The following is a 25,486-nucleotide window of genomic DNA, read 5'->3' as shown; positions in this document are numbered from 1 at the left end:
TGTACTGCAGGTGCTGACACTGGATCCTACTGAATGTGATCTCTCTAGAATAAGGTTTCCTAATTCAGTAAGTGGGAAGTACAAATGAAATGAATGGTAAGGGGCTTTAAAATATATGCAGCTCCTGAGCTGAGAAGTACCTACTTCTGACCATGGGAGAGGTTAAATCTGTACTGTTAAGACAAGTCATTTGATTTTCTGTCAAGTGTCTCTGAGGGTGAAGTTACTTCTTTAGCTATAGCTTGGAATATAGTAGATGAGCAGTGTTTCCGGAGCATTTTGGGGGTGGAAGCCAAGGTTGATATCTCAGATGTTTGCCATGTGCTTTTGTATTTTCCTATTTTTTAATCTTTCTGTAGTGTTTGTCCTTATCCAATACATCACATAGAGCACCCCTACTCATATCTTCATTATTTATTGTCCTAATTAACAGGGGGTGCATAGGGCATTGGAAGTATATCAAATGTGGACTTTAACCATGTTTTCTCATGTGCAGGATCAGATTTTAGGGAAACAAATTTCTAGCACTCAAGAAGGCCTCTGGAGCATAAACAACCAAAACTATCTCCTGCCAGATCTTCTTCAGCAGAGCCAAATTTCAGATTCCTCTGTGAACACACCAAAAGTGCCACTGACTAGTCAGGAACCTCAGAACAAATCTGTGAATAAGGTATGAGATAAGTTTATAGACTGAATGAATTGTACCACCACTTCCCTCCAGCCCATGGAAGCCTGAGTTTGAGTGTCATTTGAATTTATCTATCCTGTTTCTTACAAAGGAAAGATTTTTCACCACATCCCTTCTTTTATCTAGAAGATGTATTTTGAAGGACTAATAAGAAAGCTCAAGCTCCCTACCCTTCTTTGCTGTTCCACGTTTTTGTCCTTCTCTCTCCGCTTCACACAAGCTAGAAGGGCTTGTACCCTCTGCTCCTTTTCCTGTAACATCAGCAACACAGCATGCTCATCTGCCTTTAATGATCGTCTTTGGATTGCTTTCCATCCCAGCATCAGGTGACAGTGCACAAGGCATGGACCTGTTGCAGATGAAACAGCAGGGAGTGAGAAACATATAAGGAGATTCTTCCGGGGACCAGTTACTTCATTGCAGTGCAGTGCCTGGTTAAGAATCCTGACACAACTCCCAGCTCAGGCTTCCTCTTGTCACTCAATTTGTACCATCTATCTACTGCTCTAAGCATGTTCATTACACCTAATTATGCAACATGCTGTTTCACCTGAACCTCAGAGACACCCACGTTGCTCTGTGCTGGCTGCTCCCTAGTGTCATCATCCTGAAACAGCTCTTGTGTTTCATTGTAGACCCCGTCCACTGAAAGTACACCTTCAAAGAGCAGTACATCATCTACAACATCGTTTACTTCATTCATAGATCCCAGACTTCTGCCAATCACCCCTCCCACCAGTCCAGTTGGACCTCCCTGTAGTTCTTGTGAGTATGCTTTACCCCTCATAAAATCTCATTCCTGTTTGTTTTTTTTTTTGTTGTTGTTGCTCTGGGCGGGGATGGAGGGAAGGGAGAAGCTTCTCACTTGGCAGTTGAAACTCTGGAGGTGTTACTGACAAACTTAAACTCTACATTGCTGTGAATTTCATTGCATGGCCTCTGTGGTTCCTCCAGATGTGACTAGCTCTGCTGCTGTGTCACCACAGTGCTTGCTCAGGAATGTGTGAGGAGTTTTCCAGATGTGTGGTTTTCTTTGGCTATGTGATGCTCTCAAAGCCTCACCTCTCTTCATTTTTTTTCATTCTGCCGCAAACAGGTCAAATGTGAGATGTAGCCAAACACTTGAATTTTTATTTATTTTTTATTCCGTGTATCTTTTTCAGCATCTAGTGCAAAACCTGAGCCTGTCAGGAGAGAAAATGCAAGGAAAGGCTCTGTTGTCAACGTTAACCCAACGAATATCCGCCCACAGAGCGACAGTCCAGAAATTCGTAAATACAAGAAGAAATTCAACTCGGAGGTCCTTTGTGCTGCTTTGTGGGGTAAGCTCAGAAGTGCTTGGGCGTGTGTGTAGAGGGAAGGCAGCAGCAGGAGAGGTTGGCGGTATATGGCAGTTAGATTTCGCAGTTGTATCACACCTCTCCTGTCAGAAAATCCTGAGAACATACCTACGTGTACTCGCATGGTATTGCCTTCCTGACGGAAGATGGCAAACAGATGAGTTACAGTTGCAAGGGATTTTGTGCATCAGAATGAGAAAACATTTTGATCGAGCACCAAATTGAAACTGCGCTTGCCGTAAGAGCCAGAAGTTGCAAATGTTTTGGTAATGAGAAGCAAAAAAGGTTCATGATACTCAGTCTGTCTTAGCTGCATATCAGTATAGCTAATCATGCATAACCCTGACCCAATGGAAATTATCCAAACTGGAGGTTCCAAGAACCTTCCTCTCAGAATTTTAGCCGCCACAGACTGAAGCAGGTCAGGCATCAATCTGTCCAAGAGCCTGACTTACATAATTTCCGCTGCCAGGACTTAGAACCTTGCTGGATCACCATTTTTGTAGGGTCAGCTTCAAATGGCATTAAAAAAAAAACACACAAGATCAGTGTAGTCAGACCAGTTTTCAACCACTGTTGATGTAGTCTCAGTCTCGCTGTAGCTAAGCTCTTGAGTTCTTCTAACCATCTGTCTACCTGTGAAGAACAGTTGCATTCTGTGGGACTCACCCAGCCATTTACTTGTCGTCACTTTCTGAGTCTGGAATGGAAAATGAATGAAGTAGGTGAAACATTATCCGACGGAAATGTAGATTTCTAGTTTTTATAGTTTTGTGGATTTTGTGTAATGTATGTTTGCAGGAGTCCAAGATTTTAAATTAGGAACAGAGCTATGGAGCAAAGTCTGTAAATTAACTTTGCATTGAGGTTGAAGAGCACCAGGTACTCATCAGAGCATAGCCAGTAGAGAAGCTTGCTCGTTATGGCAGGAAATTTTATGTCATTTCTTTAGAACCTGCTGATTAGGAAATGTAGCCATCATGCCAGCCAAACACTATTTTTGTACAGGGTGCATCCTCTGGTGTCAGCAACTCATTGAAGCTTTCACTTCCTGGGGAACAATTGGATTTCAGATGGACTCATTCCTTTAATTCAGCATTTGAAAGCACTCTTCCAAAAACCAGTTTTCAAACAAATATTCTGCTTCCTTATATCAGTAGCTTTTCTTCCGATGACTTTGGTCTTCCTCCTGCATTTTGAGCGTTGCATGTGGGGGAAAGAGGAATTATATTTTTAAAAAATTGAAAGAGATCCTTATATCCTTTAGTTGGATCTCCTGTGTTGGCAGAGGAGTGGTGCTAAACTGAGGCTTTCACAGCGCTTACAAGCACACAAGTCACCTGAGAAGTTCAAGTTTGCAGAGTATTCTTTTAATTTTCATTTTTTAGATCAATATTGACTTCAGTAGAACTACTCATGCTTCAGGTTACATGGGCATACAAGTGTTCTGCTGGGTAAAAATTGTAATGTTGGGGTTGTTTTTTTCCTTCCATTTTTCTGGGAGGTCATCCACAGAGCAACAGAGAAATTATCAGGTACCATTAAGAGGAGTAAATAAAAATTGATTCTAAAAAACAATTAACACTTGGCTTCTGAATCATTGGGTGATGTATGCAGTTTGTTTTTTTCTCTGTATCAACAGGAGTAAATTTACTGGTGGGAACGGAGAATGGATTGTGGCTACTGGACAGAAGTGGGCAGGGAAGAGTTTATTCACTGATTACAAGGAGACGATTCCAGCAAATGGATGTTCTGGAAGGACTCAATGTGCTAATTACTATATCAGGTTAGTTCAGTGTCTAAAAGTATCTGACCTGCATTGGGGTTGGAAGCAATTAGAGAAGAACTAGGTTATAAACTAGGTTGAGAAATTTCCTCTTACAGAAAATCACAGGATAGTTATTCTTGTTAATAGGAAAACTCTCTTGAATTTTTAACACTTAGATTCTCATTTCAGAGTCAGATGGGGCTCTGGGATATTTCATTACCTGTTTAATACATAAAATGGTTTGTGAGAGGTTATGAAGTGTTTCATATTCTTAAAATAGACTGTTTCCCAGCAAGTTACAGTTTGTCAGTTTACATGTTTACATGTTTCTGCAATGGGTGAGCATCTATCTAAGTGCAATTCTGTTCGAATACCATTAAATAACCTCATTCTGTGGTCAATGAGATGTATGAACAGTTACGTAAGAGTGATACATAATGTGAAAGCATTGGTAATGCTAAATGGAGTAGCACCTTCAACCTCTTCTGACAATGGACTCTGCCCTTCAAGGTCCTGAGGTCCTTATTATCCACAGATGAGAGTGGCCTCAAGGTAGTACATAAGAAATAGAGGTCCATCAAGGAATGGCTGCCACTTTTCTACACTCCAGACATACTGTAGTAGGTGATGCTGAGAGCTGTTTGTCCCACATTGCCAGTTTCAGCTGGTTTTGACATGGTCCTCCTTAGACTGACCTGCAGTTGATCTTTCTTATTTACAAACCAAAGCAACAGAAAGACTGACTGAGTTAAAAGATGATAAAGTAATTCTCACCCTGAAAGACATCCAAAAGAAAATGGTTACCTGTAATGAAGATTGTCAGTTAACCAGAACTAAAAAAGTCACTTACTCAAAATACCCAGGGTAGGTTATGTCTGTATTCCTTCCTTCACATCAGAGAGCAAATACTAGGCAATGTGATTATCTCTGATGATACATGCATCTATAGAGACCTCTTCTTTGACATGAGGAACGAATTGTAGTCAGATATTAAAATCTGACATGAAGCTTAAGTCACAAGAGCACATGTGCCAAATGTCATAGGGTTATTCGTACTCCAGTTCCCCCCTGTGAGTCGTAATCACCCTAGGCTTTTCTTTTTTGCTGATGGATTCTTCTGTCACCTTGACAAGCACAAAGATCTGCTGTACTCAAGGTCACAGAACTCCAGCTTTTTTTACATGGGGGAGATTTTGTACTGCAGTAAGTTAGAGTTATGTCTTTTTTTTTTTTTTTTTTTTCTTCCTCTTTGCAAATCCCAGGGAAAAAGAATAAGTTGAGGGTCTACTACTTATCGTGGCTGAGAAATAAGATTTTGCGCAATGATCCAGAGGTGGAGAAGAGGCAAGGCTGGGTGTCTGTGGGTGACCTGGAAGGCTGCGTACACTACAAAGTTGGTAAGGTCTTTTTTTTTCTTTTTTTCTTTTTTTTTTTCCCCCCCTTAGAGAGCTGCTTAATCGTACTTTTGCATCTTGTGACACCAGCATTTTTCTTCAGCTGTATCTCAAAATTGTATCGGGCATAATACTCTGACTGCTTTGAAACCTGCTTGCTTAACATGATGGATGCTTTGGCCCTTGTCATTCCAGATTGCACATGATGTTATGGCTGTGTCCTGTGAAGGCTGGAAGAAGGGAGTGCCAGCCCTGCTCCGTTGCTCAGTCAGGGGTTTAGAAATTCTGTAGTTACTTAAGACTTCAATTAGAGTGATGTTTTCTACCCCCAGGCTACCAGCTTCCCTCCTGGTCCTGAGTAGCTACTGCTAAACTGGACTGGTACAGTGCTAGGAAATCATGTTTGTAGGATGTTTGTAGGCAGATGAGATTGGATGTCCTAGAGCTCATTGCTGTGACTTGATCATAAAAGACCTAAATATACCTTTATTTAAATTTACACACTGGCAGCGTTATCTACCATAGCAGTTAAAATTCCATCTTGCATTTTTTTGGCTTTCAGGTATTTCGTTTGTGAAGGTGAACATCAGTATTGTGATAGCTTCTGTCAGTTAACTGTCTGAGGGGGTGTAATGTATAGCATAAGTTTTGCTTTATTGAAAGATGGTATATGAAAGTGGTGGTGTTGTTTTTTTTTCCTAAGTCAAATAGAGAAATGATACAGACAAGTGCAGGAGACGATGAGGTGACTGGCGCTCATAAACGCTTTGCTTGACATTTCTTTGCATTTAGATCTCATTGCTTTAAATGTTACGGGTTAAATCCAAGAAGAAATGTGCAACAGATGTGTGTCATTTTCTTTGTGATTATAGCTAAGCACCACATATTCCACTTCAGTTGCTCATTTTTGGTTTTGGTATGTCTTTTTTTTTATTATTTTTTAAAAAAAGTTACTCTAAAATTAGGCAAACATTTGGTGCTCTTCTGTGTTCACATATGACAAATCAAGCTTATTTCTTTGACAAAGCAGCTGCTGTTGTTTACCTGTTGGTGAATCTTCTTGTATCTTGACCCATGTTCTTACAGTCATTTTTCCAGCTAGCAAAAGGATGTGTTATTTTGTGTTTTGGTAGGTTTTATTTGTTTTTGTCTTTCCGTTTCTCAGCCTTTGTAACATTTCCCTGATCAGTATCCGCCCTTATCTACCCTTAATGCTTCTGCTCTATGTTTGGGTCAGTGTGAACTGCTCCTGTTGCAAGCAGCAACAAACCTTAGCTCAGTTAGCACAGTACCTGCATTTTCTAAAAATCCCTTCCAAGCAGACACTGAATATAAAATGAAGGGAGAACGCACTGAGATGTGATGCCCTAGTGTTCTGTTTCCAAACCAAATGCTTGCCTCTGGCAGAGTGAAAGAAGCCTCAATTTTCAATGCATGTTTCTTTGTTTATTCTCAATGGGCCCAACATGAGCTTAATCAACTTGGAGAAATGGCTCATCTCTCCTAAATGCTTACTCATCTCGGAAACATGGGAGTCCTTCGCCCACACTAGCACATGGAGATTTAACCCCACATGTGAATGGTGAAATGAAAATTCAGCACGCGGAGTGTAACAGAATCCTACAGCCAACAGCCACCGTTCCTCCAAAAGCAGCTTAGTCGCACCCAGCAACATCGGTGTGGGCTCATACTTGAAAAATAAAATAGACTGAGTAAGCTGTAGGGTCAAGACCTTTTTTTCTGACAGTAAGAGAAATAGATTTATGAGAATCAATATATAAATGTTGCTATCTGAGAATAAAGGGCCTACATGTTTGCAGTCAGGGTTTTGACAGTGGTGATGTTAAACACTGATGTCCAGAATGCATTAGTCTCCTTGGTGGATAGCGTCTTCCTCTACAAATAATCCATTGAAATTATTTCATGTAATGAGACGTTCTTTGATTTAAGCGTCTGTCTGATACCTAAGGAATTGTTCTTCTTGTATTACAGTAAAATATGAGAGAATCAAATTCCTTGTAATTGCTTTGAAAAACTCAGTGGAGGTTTATGCTTGGGCTCCGAAGCCTTACCACAAATTCATGGCTTTTAAGGTAAGTGAAAATTCACTTTGCTTCAGACACACCACTGTCTCTCATCTACTCCTTGCTTTTGCTTTTTGTTGTTTTTTATAACATTTATTTCTAGTTAAAGATAAAATGAATATTCCTTTAAAGAAAATGTAGCTCATTTGACATACATTGGAGGTGGCAGGCATGAAACTGTCACTGTCATGATTCTGTTAGATGTGAACAACTTGTTTCAGTGCAGTGCCAAGATGTACATTTAAATTCACGAAGCTGATGCTGATTTCTCTCAGAGGAAGAGGAAATTTAACATGAATGGTACTTAGCCTAATTTTTGCCTAGTCCATTTCTAGATGGATTTTTTCAAAACACAAGTGAACTATCCAACTCTCTTTGTGGCCCAAAGGTTGATGGATACTTAGCTCCTTAAATGTAACATGCTGGTAGAGCAAAAATAGGTAACTTTCCAGTTCTGAAAATTATTAAGGAAAATTGTGTATGTTGGTCTGTAAACCAAGAGAATTATTGTGTTCTATAGTGTATTTTTCTTTTTGCAGTCCTTTACCTCACTTCATCACAAACCGCTGTCAGTTGACCTGACTGTTGAAAATGGACAAAGATTAAAAGTGATCTATGGCTCTCTAGTTGGCTTTCACGCTATTGATGTGGACTCTGGATCTGTGTATGACCTCTACCTTCCAACACATGTAAGACACTCCAAAAAGTTCCATAACCACCTTTGTTATTTGGGCTGTATATTGGTGATAATCAGGTTAAGTTGTGTGCTGTATCCCAAAACAGAGGGTAAGAGAATAATTACAGTATACCAGCTAGTAGAAAATGACTTTTTGCATGCTTTTGTAATAATGAAGTTCTGTTAAAAGGCTTTTTTTTTTTTCCCTCCAGATTTAGAATATCAGTTTTAGCAGTTTAATGTCGGAAAGCCTATTGTATGGACAGTACTATTTTTAATTGGTTTATCCTGGAAATTTAAGACTTTTTTAAGGCATACAAAAACACAACATTGAATTAGGTGACTTTCACAGTCAGCCAATGTGTTTTTCCATCTTGATCACTGAATTGAGCTGAAATTTGGCCTGGTTTAAAATGATGTGCAGCATATGTTTAAATCTTGATTGGCTTTGAGGCATGTTATCTTTGCATCAAAGAGTACCTGTAGCTAGAGGAGCCATGTATAAACTGAGTCCAAATATGCATTCACATGGGTATACAGGTGAACCCATGAATAATCCTCATTTCTTTATTGTGGAGCAAACTTGCATTCATTTTACATGATTTACATGGACTCAGTGTGTAAAATGTGATTTGCCTTTTAGTCATGACTCTGCAGAAACCCAGCTTCCAGGCTAAATAAATTTGCTGATTTTCTTACTGCTCAGTTGCCCGTGAAATCAGTCCTTGCATTCAAAAGAATTTGGGATGTTCTCTTTAGGTTTTCAAGCAGAAGTTGTCATGAAGATGTTGATTTCAGGTTGATGTGTACATGTTGCATGGTGTACCTGTTCACTGAGATGATGTTGACTGCTAAAAACTGCTTAAGTGGAGTTAAAAGCAAAGTAATTACTCTGCAAAAGTAAAAGACTGCTATGGGGCTGTCCAGTATGAAGGCTGTGCTCTTTTTCTTTCCTTTTTTTTTTCTGTTGTTATTTCTTAGCTGTTCTAGATGGTTCATTTCAAAGTTGTGGGTCCAAAAGCCACAGAAATTTAGGGGATTAAGTGCAAAAAGCTAGTGGATTCCCATGGCTCCGGCCTGATGGGGGGCTCCAAGCAGGGAAACTTCTGTGCTCACTTGGAAAAACCTTTCCTGAAGTCAGCAGAGCTCCACACAGGCAGAGCGTTAGCTGATGGGTGCCACTACTTCCATGTATCCCAAGGCATTGTGACTTCAGGAACACTCGAGGGTTGGAGGGATCTCATCCCACATCTGCATGTTGCAGCCTGGTCCAAGACCCTTCAATTTATTTATTTATTTTTTCCTCCCTCTCTCAGCCCAGTTTTCAAACCCATGCCCTGTGGCCTGCTACCCTGACAGGTGACAGCCTTCAACTTCTGTCACAGCTGTGTTTTCTGATGGCCACAGTGTTTAAGGATGATGGTTTATAAACTTCTCTTAATTGCAAACTCAGTGCTCTAGGTCTTCAGAACAGGCTGCTGAATCACCTGCTACAAACCTGAGCTGGATTTTTGTTTGTTTGTTTAAGGGCCTTAGTATTTGTGTGATGGTTTATTTAATCCAGCAATTAGTAGGTTTGTTAACTACGCAGGTATGGAAAATTCACATCAGTTGATAAATGTAAGCGTGATGCCTGCGTGCCATCCCTGGAAGTTGGTTGCTAAGCGAGGTGAATAATGATTTGTCACAAAGATCATCAGCATAATTGCCCGAGATGGGGAAGGCAGAGGAAAAGGGGAGCATTCTGAGCAGCAGTTCTCCAACAGGCTGCAGATATAATTATGCACATGATGAGAGAAATTTCCCAGGTGATTGTCCTGAAGATGTGGGGCACCTTTAAGACTGGCTCCATTTGGGTGTGCTCTCCAACCAAAAGTTAGCGTGTACTAAAAATATATTTTCCCTTTAGAGTTTTAGACCTGAAATAAATCTGCTGCTGCGGAAGCTCTGTCTTTTTCGGTATTTTATTATTTCAAAGAGCATCTGATAGACTGGTTGATTTTCTCAAGGAGCTTTGTAGTGACAACAGAGCAGACTTCAACAGGCTGACTTTAGATACTCTTGCTTTCTGGTAGCCTCTTTTCCTGGTTCCCCACCTCTTTCTCCATCTCTTACCTGCTTCGATCGCTCATGCGAGTACCAAGGCAACGCATTAAAATTGCTCTGCGGCTCTGGATACCCGTTCTAGTGTTACGGATAGTTGTTGCGGAGGCACGGAGTCAAGTGGTTGGCCTGGGTGTATTCAGTTGGGCAAGTACAGCTTCGGTGCTTCTTTACTGTTCTTTCTGCCCTTCCGGCATGTGTAATGTGTGTGCTTGAAGAAAAGAGGTCTGTGTGGTGCTGGCTTGTGAAAATGATGCAGAAACTCCAGTCATGTGCTTCCTAGAAAGATTCGTTGTAGTGGTTTAATTGACTGTTTAATTAACCTGTTTTGAGTAGTGCTTTTTTAAAACAAAACAAAAAATGCTTTCTTAATGATTTTAAGGTTTTCCTTGTTTTTGTTCAAAAGTGCTTTCATAAAACCCCACCTCCATAGTTGTATACTTTGACTTTTTTTTTTCACTTGGGACATGTGTTGGCTTCTGGGAGAGATTCTCATGCATCGAGCAGCTGTTAAAATAATGTGTGTGAGAGAAATGCACTGTTCCTTGTGGCATGCAGAAAACATATGCTGAGCAGCACTGAAAAGGGGAACTATTTGTAGGGAAGAATGTGGGAAGGGAAGGACATAGAGTGGCTTGTGTTTGAAAGGTCCAGGTACAATGTTCCGCTTGCTGTAAATACTGATAAATTTACATTTTTGGGGGGTTTGAAAAGAGATAGGGAAATATCATGGAAAGTGAGAGCACTGGTTTCTTGGAACGTGGAAGCTTTTGTTCTTCCTCCATCTTCTGAAATAACTGAATTCAAATTTTTCACCTGTCTTCTATTTATATAATGCAGGTGTTTCATAAATAAGTGTCTCAGTGGCTCCATGGCTTCTTGAAAGCCGTTAATACTAGTAAATATAAAGTGAAATACTGAACATTGCCTTGTTTGCAAACCTACTGTAATATCTAAAGGGGGGAGGAGAGGAGAAAACCCATTTCAGGGACTAGCTTGCAAACTGTACAGCTTTTCTCAAAACAGGCATTTCTTTCACTTTCCATGAGCTAGTTCTTTTTATTGCTCTGTCAAGCTAGTTAGATTGATGTAGTCACTAAAATTGCAGTCCATTTTCTGATATAAATCTTAGCAAAATATGATTCTAGATCCAAGGAACTATTCGCCCACATGCCATTATCATCCTCCCAAACACCAGCGGAATGGAACTGTTACTCGCCTACGAAGATGAAGGCATCTACATTGATATATACGGGCATTTCACAAAGGAAACTGTTTTACAGTGGGGAGAAATGCCAGCATCTGTAGGTATGTATGAAAAACTGCATTTTATTAAATGTAAGGTTCTGCTGCATGAAACCTGACTTCTTTATGAGGTTTGTATCTATGCGAAAGCGGTTGTATGGCACGTAAAGCAACTTCTGAGCAAAACAGATATCTGGAGAGTAAAGAGGTTTATGTATGTTTATGTTAAAACAGCCAACGATTGCAACAGGGTCTTCAAGTTTGGATCACGGGGTTTGTATTCTTGTCGTACCGTTTACTGCATCATACCCTTACTCTACAGCCAAGCTTCCCTGGGGGGGTAGCTTCCAGAGAGTTTTCACAGAGAGAATTACGTGAATTAGAGACACAAAGGTGCTTGTTTTCTGCTTTGTTCATAGCCCATAGCATTTTTATGTAAAAATTCACAACTATAGCAAGGTGGGTTTTTGAAAAGGTCTGTAACTGCTGTCAATTGGCCCCTTAATTTTATCACTTCAGATTCACAGTACAGGGTATTTCCAACAGATTCTCACTCTCTCCATGTTTGCAGTGGTTTTGTAGGAGGAGATTCTCATTGTATTGCACAGGACAGCTGTTTGTTTCACATTCCCCAGAGGGCTTCATGTTAAGTGTGGGGAAAACCAAGAACATAACACAGGCAGATTTTTGTTTTTATTATTAGTTGCTTTTATTTTTTTTTTGTCACACTCCTGTTCTTCCGGATCTTAAAACATACAAACAAACAGCAAAAGCCCAAGACATTTAGATTGTGCAAAAGCAAATTATTAGCTTGGCAGAAACTGGATGCCACAGTGAAAAATGAAGAATGTTCACCTTTTTCCTTGCACTTCTAGTTGGGTAGCTTTAGGAAAAGTCCATTAAAATCAGTAGAGTAACACCCTTGAGGAAATACCAAGTCTATCATTTGTAGAGGGTTTAAACAGTACTGAGAGCAAGAAACGCACCTCTGGAACATACATTGCTATAAGGGAACTTGCATTTTTTGCACTGTTGCTATAAAATTCAGCAACAGAAGTACTTCAGTTCCAAGAATCAGGTGTGAGGTTATAACCTGACTGTGTAGTATTTCCTTCCCTCCACTAAATACACCTATCTCTGCTTTTCAGCCCCTACTCAGAGCTGCAGGGCACAATTAAAATCTATCAAGTCAATTCTCCATTTTTCATATGAAAATCTAATAATCCTTGATATATTGAAATTTTATATCCCCTCAGAATTAATGTTAGAAACACTCTAAGAAATAATCAATAATCAAAGAGCAATAACCAAGGCAGGGTAGGAAGAGTTCTAACAAGAAGTACTGAATGTAATTGGAAGCTGCACTGAAGAATGTTATCTCAAGGAGACAGCTTTCAAGACCCATTTCATTATGGGAAGTACTTCCTTAGGCCTTAAAAAACGCAGCAAGTTTATTTAACATGAACCATTTTTTAAAAAAACTGTCATGTCTTATACACCTTGTGGTGTGCATATATGATATCGGATTTTCATAAATATTTAAACTCTCTTTTTGTTTTTTCACTTGTACCTTGTGGGTTAGAACTCCTTTTTCCTGCCTCGGGAAGAGACAGAATTTTAAAAATGAGCTGCATTTATATAACTGTCCTGCTTGAGATTAACCCTAATCTCATGTTTAATACTTGCTAAAGCATAGATGTTATTTGTAGCTATTACAGGCTTTTCTAGTTGTACTGCTTTTACTGTATGCTATGGCCTAAAGATTCACTGATATTAGATAATTAGACAGTGTGTTTCAAATGTCGATACATAAGGAACAAAAGGCTTCATTACATCTCACTTTAGAAAGGGAGATATTGCAAGAATGATTGCATATATTTATGACTGCTGCTTGGAAATCTGCAGTTTGTGACACTGGGTCCTGATTGCCCTCAAAGCTTTTTTTCACTTCATCTGGACAGATTTTGCAGGAATGCCTCAGAAGTGTACCAGAGGGAGCTTAAGTCCTTTTTCTTAACCTTGCTGAAAGTACTGAATCATCAAACCTACAGAAACGTGAGATAGGTTTGTAAAGTATTCTTGTACCTGGGAATCATAATTCCTTGACTTCAGTAAAAATTTCCTTGCATGTACCCTGCTGGCACTGAAGTGAATAAAGCTTCACCACTTTGTGCCAGCTGAGTATATGATCCTCTGTGCCAGCTAATTACTCTCATTTAAAACCTCTTTCTGCCTGCATCTGGTTAGGTATGATATTCTCAATTTCTCAAGGTTGATTACATCTTAATAGAAAGAATGCCATTTGGACATTCTCCTTTCCACATGCTCATGTAACCATTCCTCTTGTTCTTCAGTATGCAACTGTGCTATGATTTGCATGGAAAAGCCATCAGTACAAAATGACCTAGGCGTTTTTGTTACAGTATTTTAGGGCAGTTAAATAGGAAGTAGTCAGACACACCTCTGAGGGTGGTATCCTGTCTAAAGAATTTTACTGTACGGCAGTCTTGTCCATGTGAATTGTTGGATTTTCTCTGTGGTCCGTCTAGAGAGATGGGCACCACCAGATGGGAAGGCATCCCATTTGGGGACAGGTAGCTAAGGCAGGTCCTGTGAAGCATCCTAGTGAGGTAGCAGAGAGTGAGGGAGATGAAATTTTTACAATGGTAAGGTTAAGAGGGCTGAGGAAAGAGAGAGGTCTTTGCGAAGCTTCCCCCAAGTGCTCAAAGTGTAAGACTGTAGGTTTTCTCTGGAAGGAAAGGTGTCACTCTGTCACTCTTTCATTGTTTATAATTCTGCAGTTTCCACAGCTGAAGGGAGGCAGTCTTCAAACACCCCCTCTCAGTTGTCATTTGAAAATTTTCCAGTATGTTAACTGGAGAACTCTTGCATTATTGCTGCTACCACAGCACTGAGGTCTCAGAGCTGGATTTCTCTGAAACAGAAATTTTTAATCGTTGTGATGTGCAAGATCAATTTGATATTCACATTACAGCTAAAAACAATTTAATCCAACCTATTACTCAACACAAAACTCAAATTTTAAACAGCTCTGTTAACTATTATTTTAATTGTTTCCAACCAGCTCCTATTCATCTTCTTGTTTCTCTGAAATTCTAGTTTCCAGACAGAAACATGAGCTCTTATGAGAGAAGTCTGATGGTGTTATTTACATGGCCAAATGTAGGGAGAACTTGCAAGTTTCACAAGAGATCCTATTTCAGAATTTCCAGGCTTCACAAGGTCTGACAGCAGTCTGCATGAGCTTATCTCAAAAGTTTTCTCTCTGTGCTTCAGACAGGAGGGTCTTGTGTTAACCTCAGGGTGCTCTCTAGCCACCTTTTGCCCCGTTCTTAGTTTCTTTAAATAATTATTTTGAAAGAAAACTTCTGTAGTTGGTAAGAGTTTCTTGACTACAAAAAAAAAAAAAAAAAAAAAAAGTGCATTATAATTGATAGATTTAGGGCAGGGAAACTAAATATAGCTTACTCTCCCAGTCTTTAAATTGGAACCTCTGTGACCTATCTGTTAATAAGAAATTGGAGAGAGGAAACTCAAATCCAATGGGAAATTAAAATTGTAGAAGTACTCTATCCATGTTTAATCTGAAAGATATTTCATATATGTAAGGCTAAATATAAATAGAGCTGTTATGTTTTCTTTCTATAAAACAAGATTTAAAAAGGGTTTAAGAAACATCAAGTTAATACAATTTGAGAGCACTTTTGCCCTTCTGTGTGAGTAATGAATTATTTACAGTACATCTGCGTGGTGGGTTGGCACAAAACCAGATATTCCCGAAGAGTAGAGAACCAATAAAAGTCCTGATTTCCTTTGCTGTATATGTATTAAAATCAAAATGATGTTATGTGGAAAAACAGATAGGGTTACCAAAAGCTGTTTGTATTACTGCAGTAGTGCTCTTTCAACGTACTTACCAGTTCTTGAAATCCTAGCTGGCCAACTCGTGTACAGGAAACTCCTGCTCATATCTGAATGATTCGTGTTGGTCAGATCTCCTGTGCAGTGTTTTTCCCAGCAAACAAACAAGCCACCTCTCACCCTAAACATGTTTCTCACTTAGGTTGTTAGTTACACTGGAATAGTAATTGCAGAAGTGACCAAGCAACAACTGAGAACAGGCGTGCTTTGGAACAAAGGTGCACATAAACATGTATTTAGTAAACAATAAGATTCCTAGTCAAAAATTTATTTAGTCATAGCTCTTCTTTGGGTGGGTAGGGAACTGTATGTGTTAGGTCTTTGTCCAGGGGGAAATAAAAAACAAACAGGAAAACCCCTTATATTCAAGTAACGTAAGTAATAGCAGTAAAACTATTTAATGGAATTGCACAAGAGAAATTTCTGTCTCCTTCCCCTATCTTCCTCCCCTAAATTGCTTAACCTCTGGGCAGTGACTTCTGAAGCATGGGCAGCAGACATAAGTACAAGCAAGTAGCTAATCAGCCCCTAATCAGTGGTCAGCAGCATCACAGGAGAGCTTGAGGCTGGGTTTGAGCTTTGCGACATCACAGAATGCTGTTGGTATCTCTGTGGGTTATCTTCATTCAAGCCCTCAACACACACATCTCCCTTTCATTTGCCTAAAACAAACCAAAATTGTTATCTCGCTATATAAAAAATTAAAAAAAAAAAAAAAAAAAAAAGCTTTTCCCAAAGAGGGCAGAAATCAATATAAGTCATGATTTCATAGAGCACCTGGGCTGGATTGAAGGGCCAAAGAAGGGTTCAGTAGAAGTGCAGTCAGTTTTAAGATCTGTATGGTCTCTAATAGTTGCTGTCTCTTACTGTCAGCAAAGTCACTGGCTATTCTTTTAAAGTTCGTGCCCAGCTGCATACTGGCCTGAGGCAGTTTTCTCAAACATGTCCAGAAAAGCAAAATTCAGTACTTATTTTTGTGTTGAATTTCACCCTCTCCTAAAAGGAACTGGGTGAAGCAGTGTACGCTCCCTTGTACCTCATAAAACAGAGTCTGGTATCATGACTCATGCATGCAAAAGTGGGTCAGAATCTTTTAATTCATGTTTGGTTTGTTCATTTCAACCTCCTGGTTTGTATGGAATGAGTTGCCTGGGGAATTTCTGGAGTCTCTATGGCTAGAGGCCTTTAAGGTCAGATTAGACGAACTGTCAGAAGTGATACTGGTGTGGCACAGAGATACGGATGGAGGAGAAGGTGCATTAAGGTCCTGTCCTGCCCTATTTCTGTAACACTAATCAGAAAAGCCTGATTTTATGTTATTTTGCTAAAAGCTGATCTGATTCTGCTTTCATGTAGAGATAAGTTGGGAATAACTGCTTAGGGCAGTGAGCCAAATTCAGCACATGAGATCAGAAAAGGCATTTTTGAAGAGAAAGAATTTAAAGACAAAAAGAAAACTGAAGAAGGGAAGTGAGATTGTAGTACCTGGGCTCTGTGACACCAAGTGCACTTCTCTCAGGCTGAGTATGCTACTGATGTGAGACTAAGAGATCATTAGCTCATGTCAGTGGCACTTCATAGAAAGCTAATGGTTTCAGTATGGCTCAGTAATTTCTTTCACCTTTTATGCCTCTCAACCATTTCCCCTTGAAGCAGTCACTTCTGTGATTGGGGGCTCTCCTCAACCCGATGCTAATACACACTGTGAACAGGAAACACCAAGTAGGTGGTCTCGACCCAATTTTAGAGCATTCCTAATGCTTTCATGATGTTAAGAGGCTGATTTTGATCCCACTTCCCTCTACTGAGTTTATGGTGTGTATTCTGTGATCTCCAGGGCATACAGCTGGTATAATTGGTGTACCAAGAACCACAGCTCGTGCATAACTGTACATCTTCTAAATACATGGTAGTCTGGGTGAGGCAGAGGAGACTCAGGTAATTCTGAATGATTTTGCTCCAGAACTTTAAGCAATTCTGGCATGTCAGTCTGAACCGATATATGCTTTTTTTTTTTTTTTTTTTTTTTTTTTTTTTTTTTTTTCTGAGCTACTGTCCAAAGGACAAAAGCAGCTATCTCTCTGTGTCTAGGATTGCTAGAAACCAGTATAATCTTGCATCATAATATAAACATACTTAAATGTTGCCAGCTGGAAGCATGAAATATTTTTATCTAAAGCTTTATGAAGTGAAAAGTGGGCTCGAACTATTCCTAACTTGCACATAGCGTAGGAGCTTTTGTTCCAGAGAAAGTAGACTTTATTCTGAGTATCTAATCCACTTGCAGTTCATTGTACATGGCACGTTTGTATTCTAGAGTAAGAGTTCTCATGGGAAGGTTATCAAGACTCCGTACTGAACTTTGAATTCACAGCCTGCTACCCTACAAATTAATTTCGATGTATTAATTTTTATAAGTGGATAACCCCACAAATGGTATAATGGGGTCTTTCTGTTAGCATATACGTCTTCAGATGCAATTTGAGAAAAAAAAACTTCCTGATTCTGCTACAGGAATGAGTTTTGTGCTAGTTGTACTTTGACATTTGCCATTGTCAGTTGACAAGTTCTCAGTATATTGGCCAGCCAGGAGAACATCAGTGGCTGAAGTTGGAATATCTGTTTTATTATGTTCCTGTTGTAATACTGCTTGGGGGATCAGTTCTCATCTGAACATAGCAGCAGTAGCTCAGTCATCCAGGGCTTTCAAGGATACAAGGATGCTATCAAATTGAAATCTGCCAAAGACATGGATACAGATGATACAGACCCAGAGTATTGACAACTTGAGTGCAGATTTCACAAAGCGGAAAAGATAAGGAGAATTTGAGTGGATTAGGTCTTTGATGGTGAACCTACATGCCCTATACTGTAGCCACAGAATGTCATCGTTCTATCGTTTTATTTATGTACACACACCTGCCTTGCTGTCCCACCCCCCGGAATCATAGCCTACCTGTGTGTCTGATGTGTTTGCAAATGTTTATGTGGTGTCAGCAGTTGCCAAAAATAGCAGATATCCGAGTATTGTATCTTTAGCTTCTTTACTTCGTGTGGTCTAGGCCTGCTTTATTAGGTGACTGCATGTTGGATGGGTGCTGCCCTGATGCTCATCATGCAGCAAGCCAGAAACAGTAATGAGTCTTCCTTGCTGCCTACAGCACCCTGTCGTATAGGCTAGGAAATTAAGCATAAAGAAAAGAATAAGAATAAAAAGGTATTGATTTTCAGGTGTTTGATTTCAAAAAATATCCCTCCCCTCCACCCTGTTCTCTCACTTATCCTCAGCTCCTCACTGCTGTTTTGCTCTTCGTAGAGTGGTTTATTCCTCTTTCCATTTGACTGGGATACTGGGAAGTGATTTTCTTGCTTTCAGCTCTAGTGGCAGGGAAGCCTTCAGTGTGTAAAGAACAACTGAAAGAGAAGTCTACTTAAGCAGGTTTGGGGAAAATTAATAGACTTGGGGGGAACTAAAATGTCAACGCCGTAGCCAAAACAGACATGTTTCCAAGGAGGTATAGTTTTCACACATCTGAACAAGGATTATAAAACAAGGATTCCAAGTTAATATTAAATCAACAACTGCTACAAGAAGAATATGTATTTCCTTTATTTTTTCCTGTCCTTGTAAAGCAGGATCACAGGCTTTTGCTTTGTGTTATCAGTGTGTATTGAAAGTTTAGTTTCTAGACAAAATCTAAATCAACAAGGAAGGTTTTACGGAACAGATGTTGTTTGTGTTAAAAAAGCAGGACAGGCAGGCACTGTCCTCTGAAGCTAAAAACCAGTGAAATGCACACGTTCCCTCTAGAATATTTCAGAGCAACACAGTTCTCAGACTAATGAAAAAACAACTCATAGTTGAGCAAGAACAATAATTTCTGAGCATTGGCTATCTAGAGCATAAATAATGCGTTTTTTACCTTGGAAGCCAATACATACAGTAATCAGAGAATTTTCATTGAAACTGTGCCTAATTTGAAGTCAGTGGCGTTAACTCCTTCATCACTATCCTGATTTCTCATCCAGTTGCCAGATTTGAAGGGAATAACACAGTAAGCTTCCACAGTGCTGGAGTATCTTAGAATCATCCAGGTTGGAAAGGACCCGTCTTTGCTTACATCCAAAAACAAATTATGGGAAGACAGTAGCTAAGAACAGCAAATGAATCAGGTCTTAGTCTCAGATTCCAAAGCATTTAGGCTTCAGACTAACTCAAACTTAGCAGCAAATACATACCTAACTTCCTGGCTATGAAGAAGACAGTCAAGATTTTTCTTGGACATGCAGAGTGAACGAAGGATGAGACACCAAATGGGCACAAGGTGCACATTTGGTAGTGTACTTAAGGTAAGCATAGAGTCCAAAATGAGTGAGAAACTGAAATTCAGCTACTGTTCCCAAGACTTCTTGTGTAAACTTGAGTCATTCAGAATATGTTGTTATCAAACAGAAATGCTTCCGATCTGTGTTGACATAAGACAAGAATCAATCTTTTAGCTGTTAAATAGCAGCAGCCCACACAGCTGATTTTCACAGCCTATATCCATAGTACAACAAAAAAAATAACTATTATAGGAAAAAACAAAGAAAGAAAGGTTCCAGGCTCTTGAGTGAAATAAAGAAGAGGTGAATGAATCTTGTTTTGGTTACCCTCATTCTTCTATAGAAGAGTTAAAACAAAGGGCAATAGTGCAACTAGAACGGAGTCATTAGAAATAGTAAGAAATAGAATTAAAGAAAAATAGGAAAAAATGCTTAGAAACATAAAGCAGAAAAGAGAGTGTTGAGAGTGTTCTAAAATCATCTCTACATAGTCTCTTTTTTCAAGCTCTGCATCAGAAGCTAAGACTTAGCCTTTAAAAATGTATCAGCAAAGGTTTTGTGTGTGAATCCCTTTTTTTGAAACTAGCATAGATGTATTCCATCTATACGTTGGACTCCCACAAATGACTTGCTGTATGTGCATTTGGGGCTCAGTTCTGTAAAACGTTGTTGCATGAGATTAATTACTTGTGTACAAATAGTAACAGGCAAGTGTACTGGTGGCATTTTTAACTTAAAAATAAATCTTTTTTTTTTTTTTTTCTTTTATAGCTTACCTTCAATCTAATCAGGTCATGGGCTGGGGAGAGAAGGCAATTGAATTGCGCTCTGTGGAAACAGGAAATCTGGAAGGAGTATTTATGCACAAGAAAGCGCAGAAGCTAAAATTTCTATGTGAAAGAAATGACAAGGTACAGAGATGAGTACAGTGTGTTGATGGAGCAAAACCAAGTAATTTTCATCTACAAAACTAAGACCATGTAATTTCTGTAACTATGTATTTACAGTTTTTTTTCTTATCTTAGTGTAATTTTCCCAACCAAAGCAAATGTTGTCAGTGAACCCACAAAGCAGTGGATATTGAACACCTTGACACAGCCCTACTTTACCCAGTAACATTACAAGTCCTATTCCACCTAGCGTTAACTGATTTCAGAAGTGCTAACAAATACAGACATTGATGACTGGGCAGACTCCAGCACAGCACGTGCAGTGGGGAGGACTGGTGAGCCAGCTCTGATAATGCCTAAATACAGGACTGCCTCTCCTGGGCTGCCAAAATTACATGCAATTCAGAGCAGCCATCAAGGTCAAAACAAACAAGGAAAAAAAAAAAAAAGAAAAAAGAAAATAGCACAAAGATTTCACATATTGAAGGCACCTGGAGAATGGATAATCAAGTATGATTTCTTGCATATGGCACAGCAGTGCTGGATAAATGTTTTCTGAAACCTGTTTAGTCCCACTGATTTATTTAGAAAACTGGGTCCCCTAAACTGTTTAGATTATTTTAAAGTGTGTTCTTGTGACTTTCCAGATAGAAAAAAAAAAAATAATATATATATATATATATATATACATATATATAGCAAAAAATATACCCCAGTTGTAGTACAAGCACTGTTTCCCTTTAAAAACTTTCTTTGTCAAAATTGAGGTGTGATTTATATATCCGGGTACTTCGGACTGTGATGTTCTCTCATATTTTACATATAGATAAAAATATTTTCATAAATGTACACTGACAGTAATTTATGTTGTTTTTTTTCCCTTTTTTTCTTTCTCCCCCTTTCTAGGTGTTCTTTGCATCCGTACAGTCAGGAGGCAGCAGTCAAATTTACTTTATGACTCTTGGTCAAAATGTACTATTTAACTGGTAAATCACATCAAAATGAAGGATGCTTTGAAATTCCCTGTAGCTAGCAGTGTAAAATGCTTGAAGGTAATATATGCAAATTTGCACTTTTTACCTACAAAAATATTGTCATATAGAATTTGTATTCTTTCAGTTTGGAAAGAATTCCATTTTCCTGTCAAATTATTGCAAACATGTTTCGTTTGTCTTCTCAAACATGCTGCAAACCAAGACTGTATTCACAGTGTTAGAGCAACTTTAATGAAGAATGTAAAGTCCCCGTACTCAGAAGAGTTTACAATTTCCTTTTTTACAGATAATGTAATATTATCACCTTGAACTGAAGTCTTTCTTTTTTGGACAGCAACAGGTAGATACAAAAACAAACAACTTGGATGGCAAATTGGAATCTATTTTGAATTGGTTTTTGGTTGGTTTTTATTTTGAGCAAGTTTTACTGTTGCACCAAGACTCACTTGTGTGAGTCTTACGATCAGTGGAAGAGTGACTTTTCACAAAGGGGCCTACCTCAGGCGCAGACGCTGAGGGATCGTGTCCTGCAGTAGGGAGAACGCGTGCATTTCACTGCAGAGCTGTAAAAGCACCTACTTCGGGACGTGCCCCACATGGCAGATTTTATAAAATGCAGGGGACAGACTCCGTGTTTCTCTCAGGGCTGGATGCCTGAGCCCACAGACACAGTTACTGTAGAATGTATTTGTAAAAACAGTTTAAATAGTTTGTCAAAATCATGTATGCATAAAGCGTTAGGGACCTGAACCTGTAATTTTTACTCAAACAAGGGACCCATACTCATGTGAGTTGATTTAATGGCACTACCCCTGTATATAAGGGCACAGGATCAGGCACCTTCTTTTCTTTCCTTCTTGCTCTTTCAGCAACAAGTCTTCATGTATTTGTGTGTAAATACAATCTTTCCAAAATGGGTATTAACAAATGTATTCTTAATATAGTTATGAAAATATCCAGAGTTACTCTATTATAAATAAGAAAATATAAATAATTTCAGGTGCTTTCTATGCTAACTGCATCTAAATAAAGCTGCATCCACTAGTGTTATTGGTGCCAGTGTTTCTGCATAAACTCTGTTCTCAGGGGCATGTAACTTGGCCATAAAACTAAACAGACATTCTGTGATTAAATTGTAGGGTTTAATGCAGTCAGCATTTAGCTGATATTTGGATGTGCTTTGAAAATGTAAAACATCAAGTGTAACACAAAAGAGCTTATTCCAGACATGATATAGTATGGATGACACTGTAGGCAAAAGTGAAATTGATAGCTACAGTGTTTGAAAATAGTTTGGTTTTGTTTTTACTTGAAATATGTGATATTGGAAGGTGCAGGGAAAGTGTATTGGAATATCTGGTTGTCTACCTCAAGGATGATGATACAAAATTTGCTAAGAAGGGGAGAAATAAAAGCTGTTCAAACTGGTATCTGTTTTGTACAGCGTGTCAAATTAAGGTAGTGTTAGCCATCATTTTGTGGCTGATGGGTGCTCTGCCTGCAACCATCAGCTCCAGAATTGGCATCTTCCCATATAATATCAGCAGAGAATCAAACTTGGGGCTAATCGCCTCTTCCCCATGGTGGCACCTCAACTGCTGCAGGAAGATAGAGATGCCAACACTGCTTCTCTCTTTGTTCTTTGGCTATGTGGAGGACTGCACTTTCCGAAGTTATTAACCTAGCACTTTTCATGAGCACTAGCTTATCTCAAAATGTATAGTGTTTTTTTAATGAAGTATTTTCCTCTTAAATGGTTAAAATTACAGCAAAAAAATAGGCCTAAGCCATACTAAAAATGATATGCAGTTATATACTCAAAGTAAATTTAAATGTATGCAAGTGATCAGCTTGTGTGTAAAATTTTAGAATCTGAGTGGTATGCACTGCCTGGGCAAAGCTGTGTGAAATCAGGTCTCTGGCTATTTGTAGTAATATTCCTACCTGTTGTCCATGCTAGGGCTGGGACAAATGAGCAAAAGCTCTGGGCTTATTTTGGTCAATTGTTATCAAAAACAAACACCACCAAAAAAAAAAAAAAAGAAAAAAAAAAAAAAGATGAAAGTTACAAATACAGGCAAAAGAAATTACAATCAGAAATACAATTTACTTGCTTTTACTTCAAATAAAAAGTCTAAGAGGCTGTGAAGAAAGAACACCTTTCATTTTGTACCCAGTAGGTGTGCAAAACTTGCTTGCAAAACTGCTCTTGCTATAAGCAATCAGTGACCCAGGCTGCTCTACAATATTTCTAAAGTGTGCTTATCACAGCAGCCTCTGCATAACATGGACGGCAGGTGAAATTTTCCCCTTCTCCCATTTTGGTGACAACAGGTAGGAGGCAGGTTTTCCCTGATGCTAGACATTAGTTTGAATGGATTTAACAGAGTACCGTGGGAATTCAGATCAGCTCGTGCCAAGAGCTTAAAGAAGCAAAATGTCATCAAACTTTTTTAATATTACTGCAACAGAGAAGTTTGACAGTAAGTTGATGCTCTGTGAAGATGTTTAGCTCTCTACCAAGAAAAACAAAGTGCATTTGAGAGAGGGGATGTGTTCTACTGCATTAAGGTGTTAAATTCTCATTCTGCTTCCTTTTGTTAGTTCTCTTTTCTTTTGAGCTATGATTCAAATCAGTGGTTGGATTTCCACCTGTCACTTTGCATGTAAAACCATTGGAATTATTGGGATTAACATCCGTGTGTAAATATGGAAAGAATCAGGACCTTGGAGGTGAATGCTTTTAAAGGGTTTAGAAGTGGTATTCCAAATCGTAAGGCAATGAGGTGTAACGAGGAGACGAATGTGTCATTTTCTCTCCATCAAGAGAAAATCAGAAGGGGTGAAGATGAGAAGGCTCAGAGATGTTGAGAAGAGTAACTGAAGAGAGTAGAAGTAACTGAAGAGAAGGAGAAAGCTGAAGAAAATAAACTAGAGTAGCCAAAGGGAGACAGTGGATGTCTGGAACGGGTGTATTGCTGTAGGAAGAATAATAAAAAATAAAAGTTAAGAAACGTTAAGGAAAGTAACCAAAGAAATGGAAAGGTATCTGGAGTGACTGGGTGGTCTGAACGCTGACTGAGGGTGTTGTGAATAGTTAATAAAGCAAAAGCTCAAAGGCTGGAAGGAAAAAAAAACAAAACAAAAAACAAGAGACTCAAGGTTTTCCTGACATAAGTTTAACTATGCAAAATGTGTATCAGCCCTGTGGTTTCTCTGGCTGTACGTACCCTCTCTCTAACTCTTAGGACCAGAGGGTGAACTGCCCAACAGTTTGGTTTTCCTCTCATTTCACTTTGATGCGAATAAACGCGATTGGGGCAGCAGGGCAGAACATCACGGTTCCACACCAGTGTTTCTCTGGTACATGCAGTTGCCTAACGGCAGGTGGTGCTCCTCACATTGCATTTGCCTGATCGAGTGTGCACTAACACTGCAGCGAGAGCGTTTTCTACATGCCTGTTTTCATTTAAGAAGGGGTGAACTCCATTCTGCAGCCTGACCCCTGATGCGTGACTCCACAACCTGGGAACAATGCAAGCTGTGTACTGTACGTCATGTATGTTTTTTTTTTTATCGTTCCCTGATGTTCAACTTGTACAACTGAAACTAATAAAAAAAAACTCTGAAAATCAGAACTAATGCTGTCCTTGTAAAATTTTGTTATCTTGGCATAAACTATTGTAAAAGTCATATATTGTTTGTTTTCGAAATCCAGTCAGCACACCTACAGAAATGCCCGGCTCTTTCTGCCTGCAGAGATGAAATAACGTATTTCCCTGCAGTGGATAAAGATGTTGAGTTGACAATGAGAGTTCAGGCTCCACAGAATGCACATAATGGTGACAGCCAGCGCTGTGCTGCTAACGAGCTTTACAAGCAACTTTCCTTGCTTCTGCCTTTTCCTCGCACACACCCCCAGTGGGCCCAGAGAGAAACAACAGCTTGCAGGCACTGACACGGCAAGAACTGCTTTTATGACTGTTTATCAGCCTGAATGCCAGTGTAGCCCATTTGCTTCTTCTCAGGTATGCT

The 25,486-nt window shown here is 39.2% G+C and overlaps 1 protein-coding gene across 3 annotated transcripts in view; it reads left to right on the top strand.

Annotated features, from left to right (window-relative positions):
• NRK (Nik related kinase) overlaps nt 1–24,603 on the top strand; it is a 99,531-nt gene extending 74,928 nt beyond the window's left edge. For all 3 annotated transcript variants that reach the window (XM_084534041.1, XM_084534042.1, XM_084534040.1), the window contains 10 exons: nt 497–670; nt 1,324–1,453; nt 1,852–2,010; nt 3,671–3,814; nt 5,059–5,193; nt 7,183–7,283; nt 7,814–7,963; nt 11,202–11,361; nt 20,338–20,477; nt 21,363–24,603. In XM_084534041.1, the coding sequence (XP_084390167.1) occupies nt 497–670; nt 1,324–1,453; nt 1,852–2,010; nt 3,671–3,814; nt 5,059–5,193; nt 7,183–7,283; nt 7,814–7,963; nt 11,202–11,361; nt 20,338–20,477; nt 21,363–21,446 (1,377 nt within the window). In that variant the 3' untranslated portion in view covers nt 21,447–24,603. The remainder of the gene's footprint in view (nt 1–496; nt 671–1,323; nt 1,454–1,851; nt 2,011–3,670; nt 3,815–5,058; nt 5,194–7,182; nt 7,284–7,813; nt 7,964–11,201; nt 11,362–20,337; nt 20,478–21,362) is intronic.
• Nucleotides 24,604–25,486: the final 883 nt, after the last annotated feature.

Source organism: Aythya ferina (genome assembly GCF_964211825.1).
Source record: "Aythya ferina genome assembly, chromosome: 13".
Classification (NCBI taxonomy): domain Eukaryota; kingdom Metazoa; phylum Chordata; class Aves; order Anseriformes; family Anatidae; genus Aythya; species Aythya ferina.
This window is presented reverse-complemented; position numbering and strand designations above follow the sequence as displayed.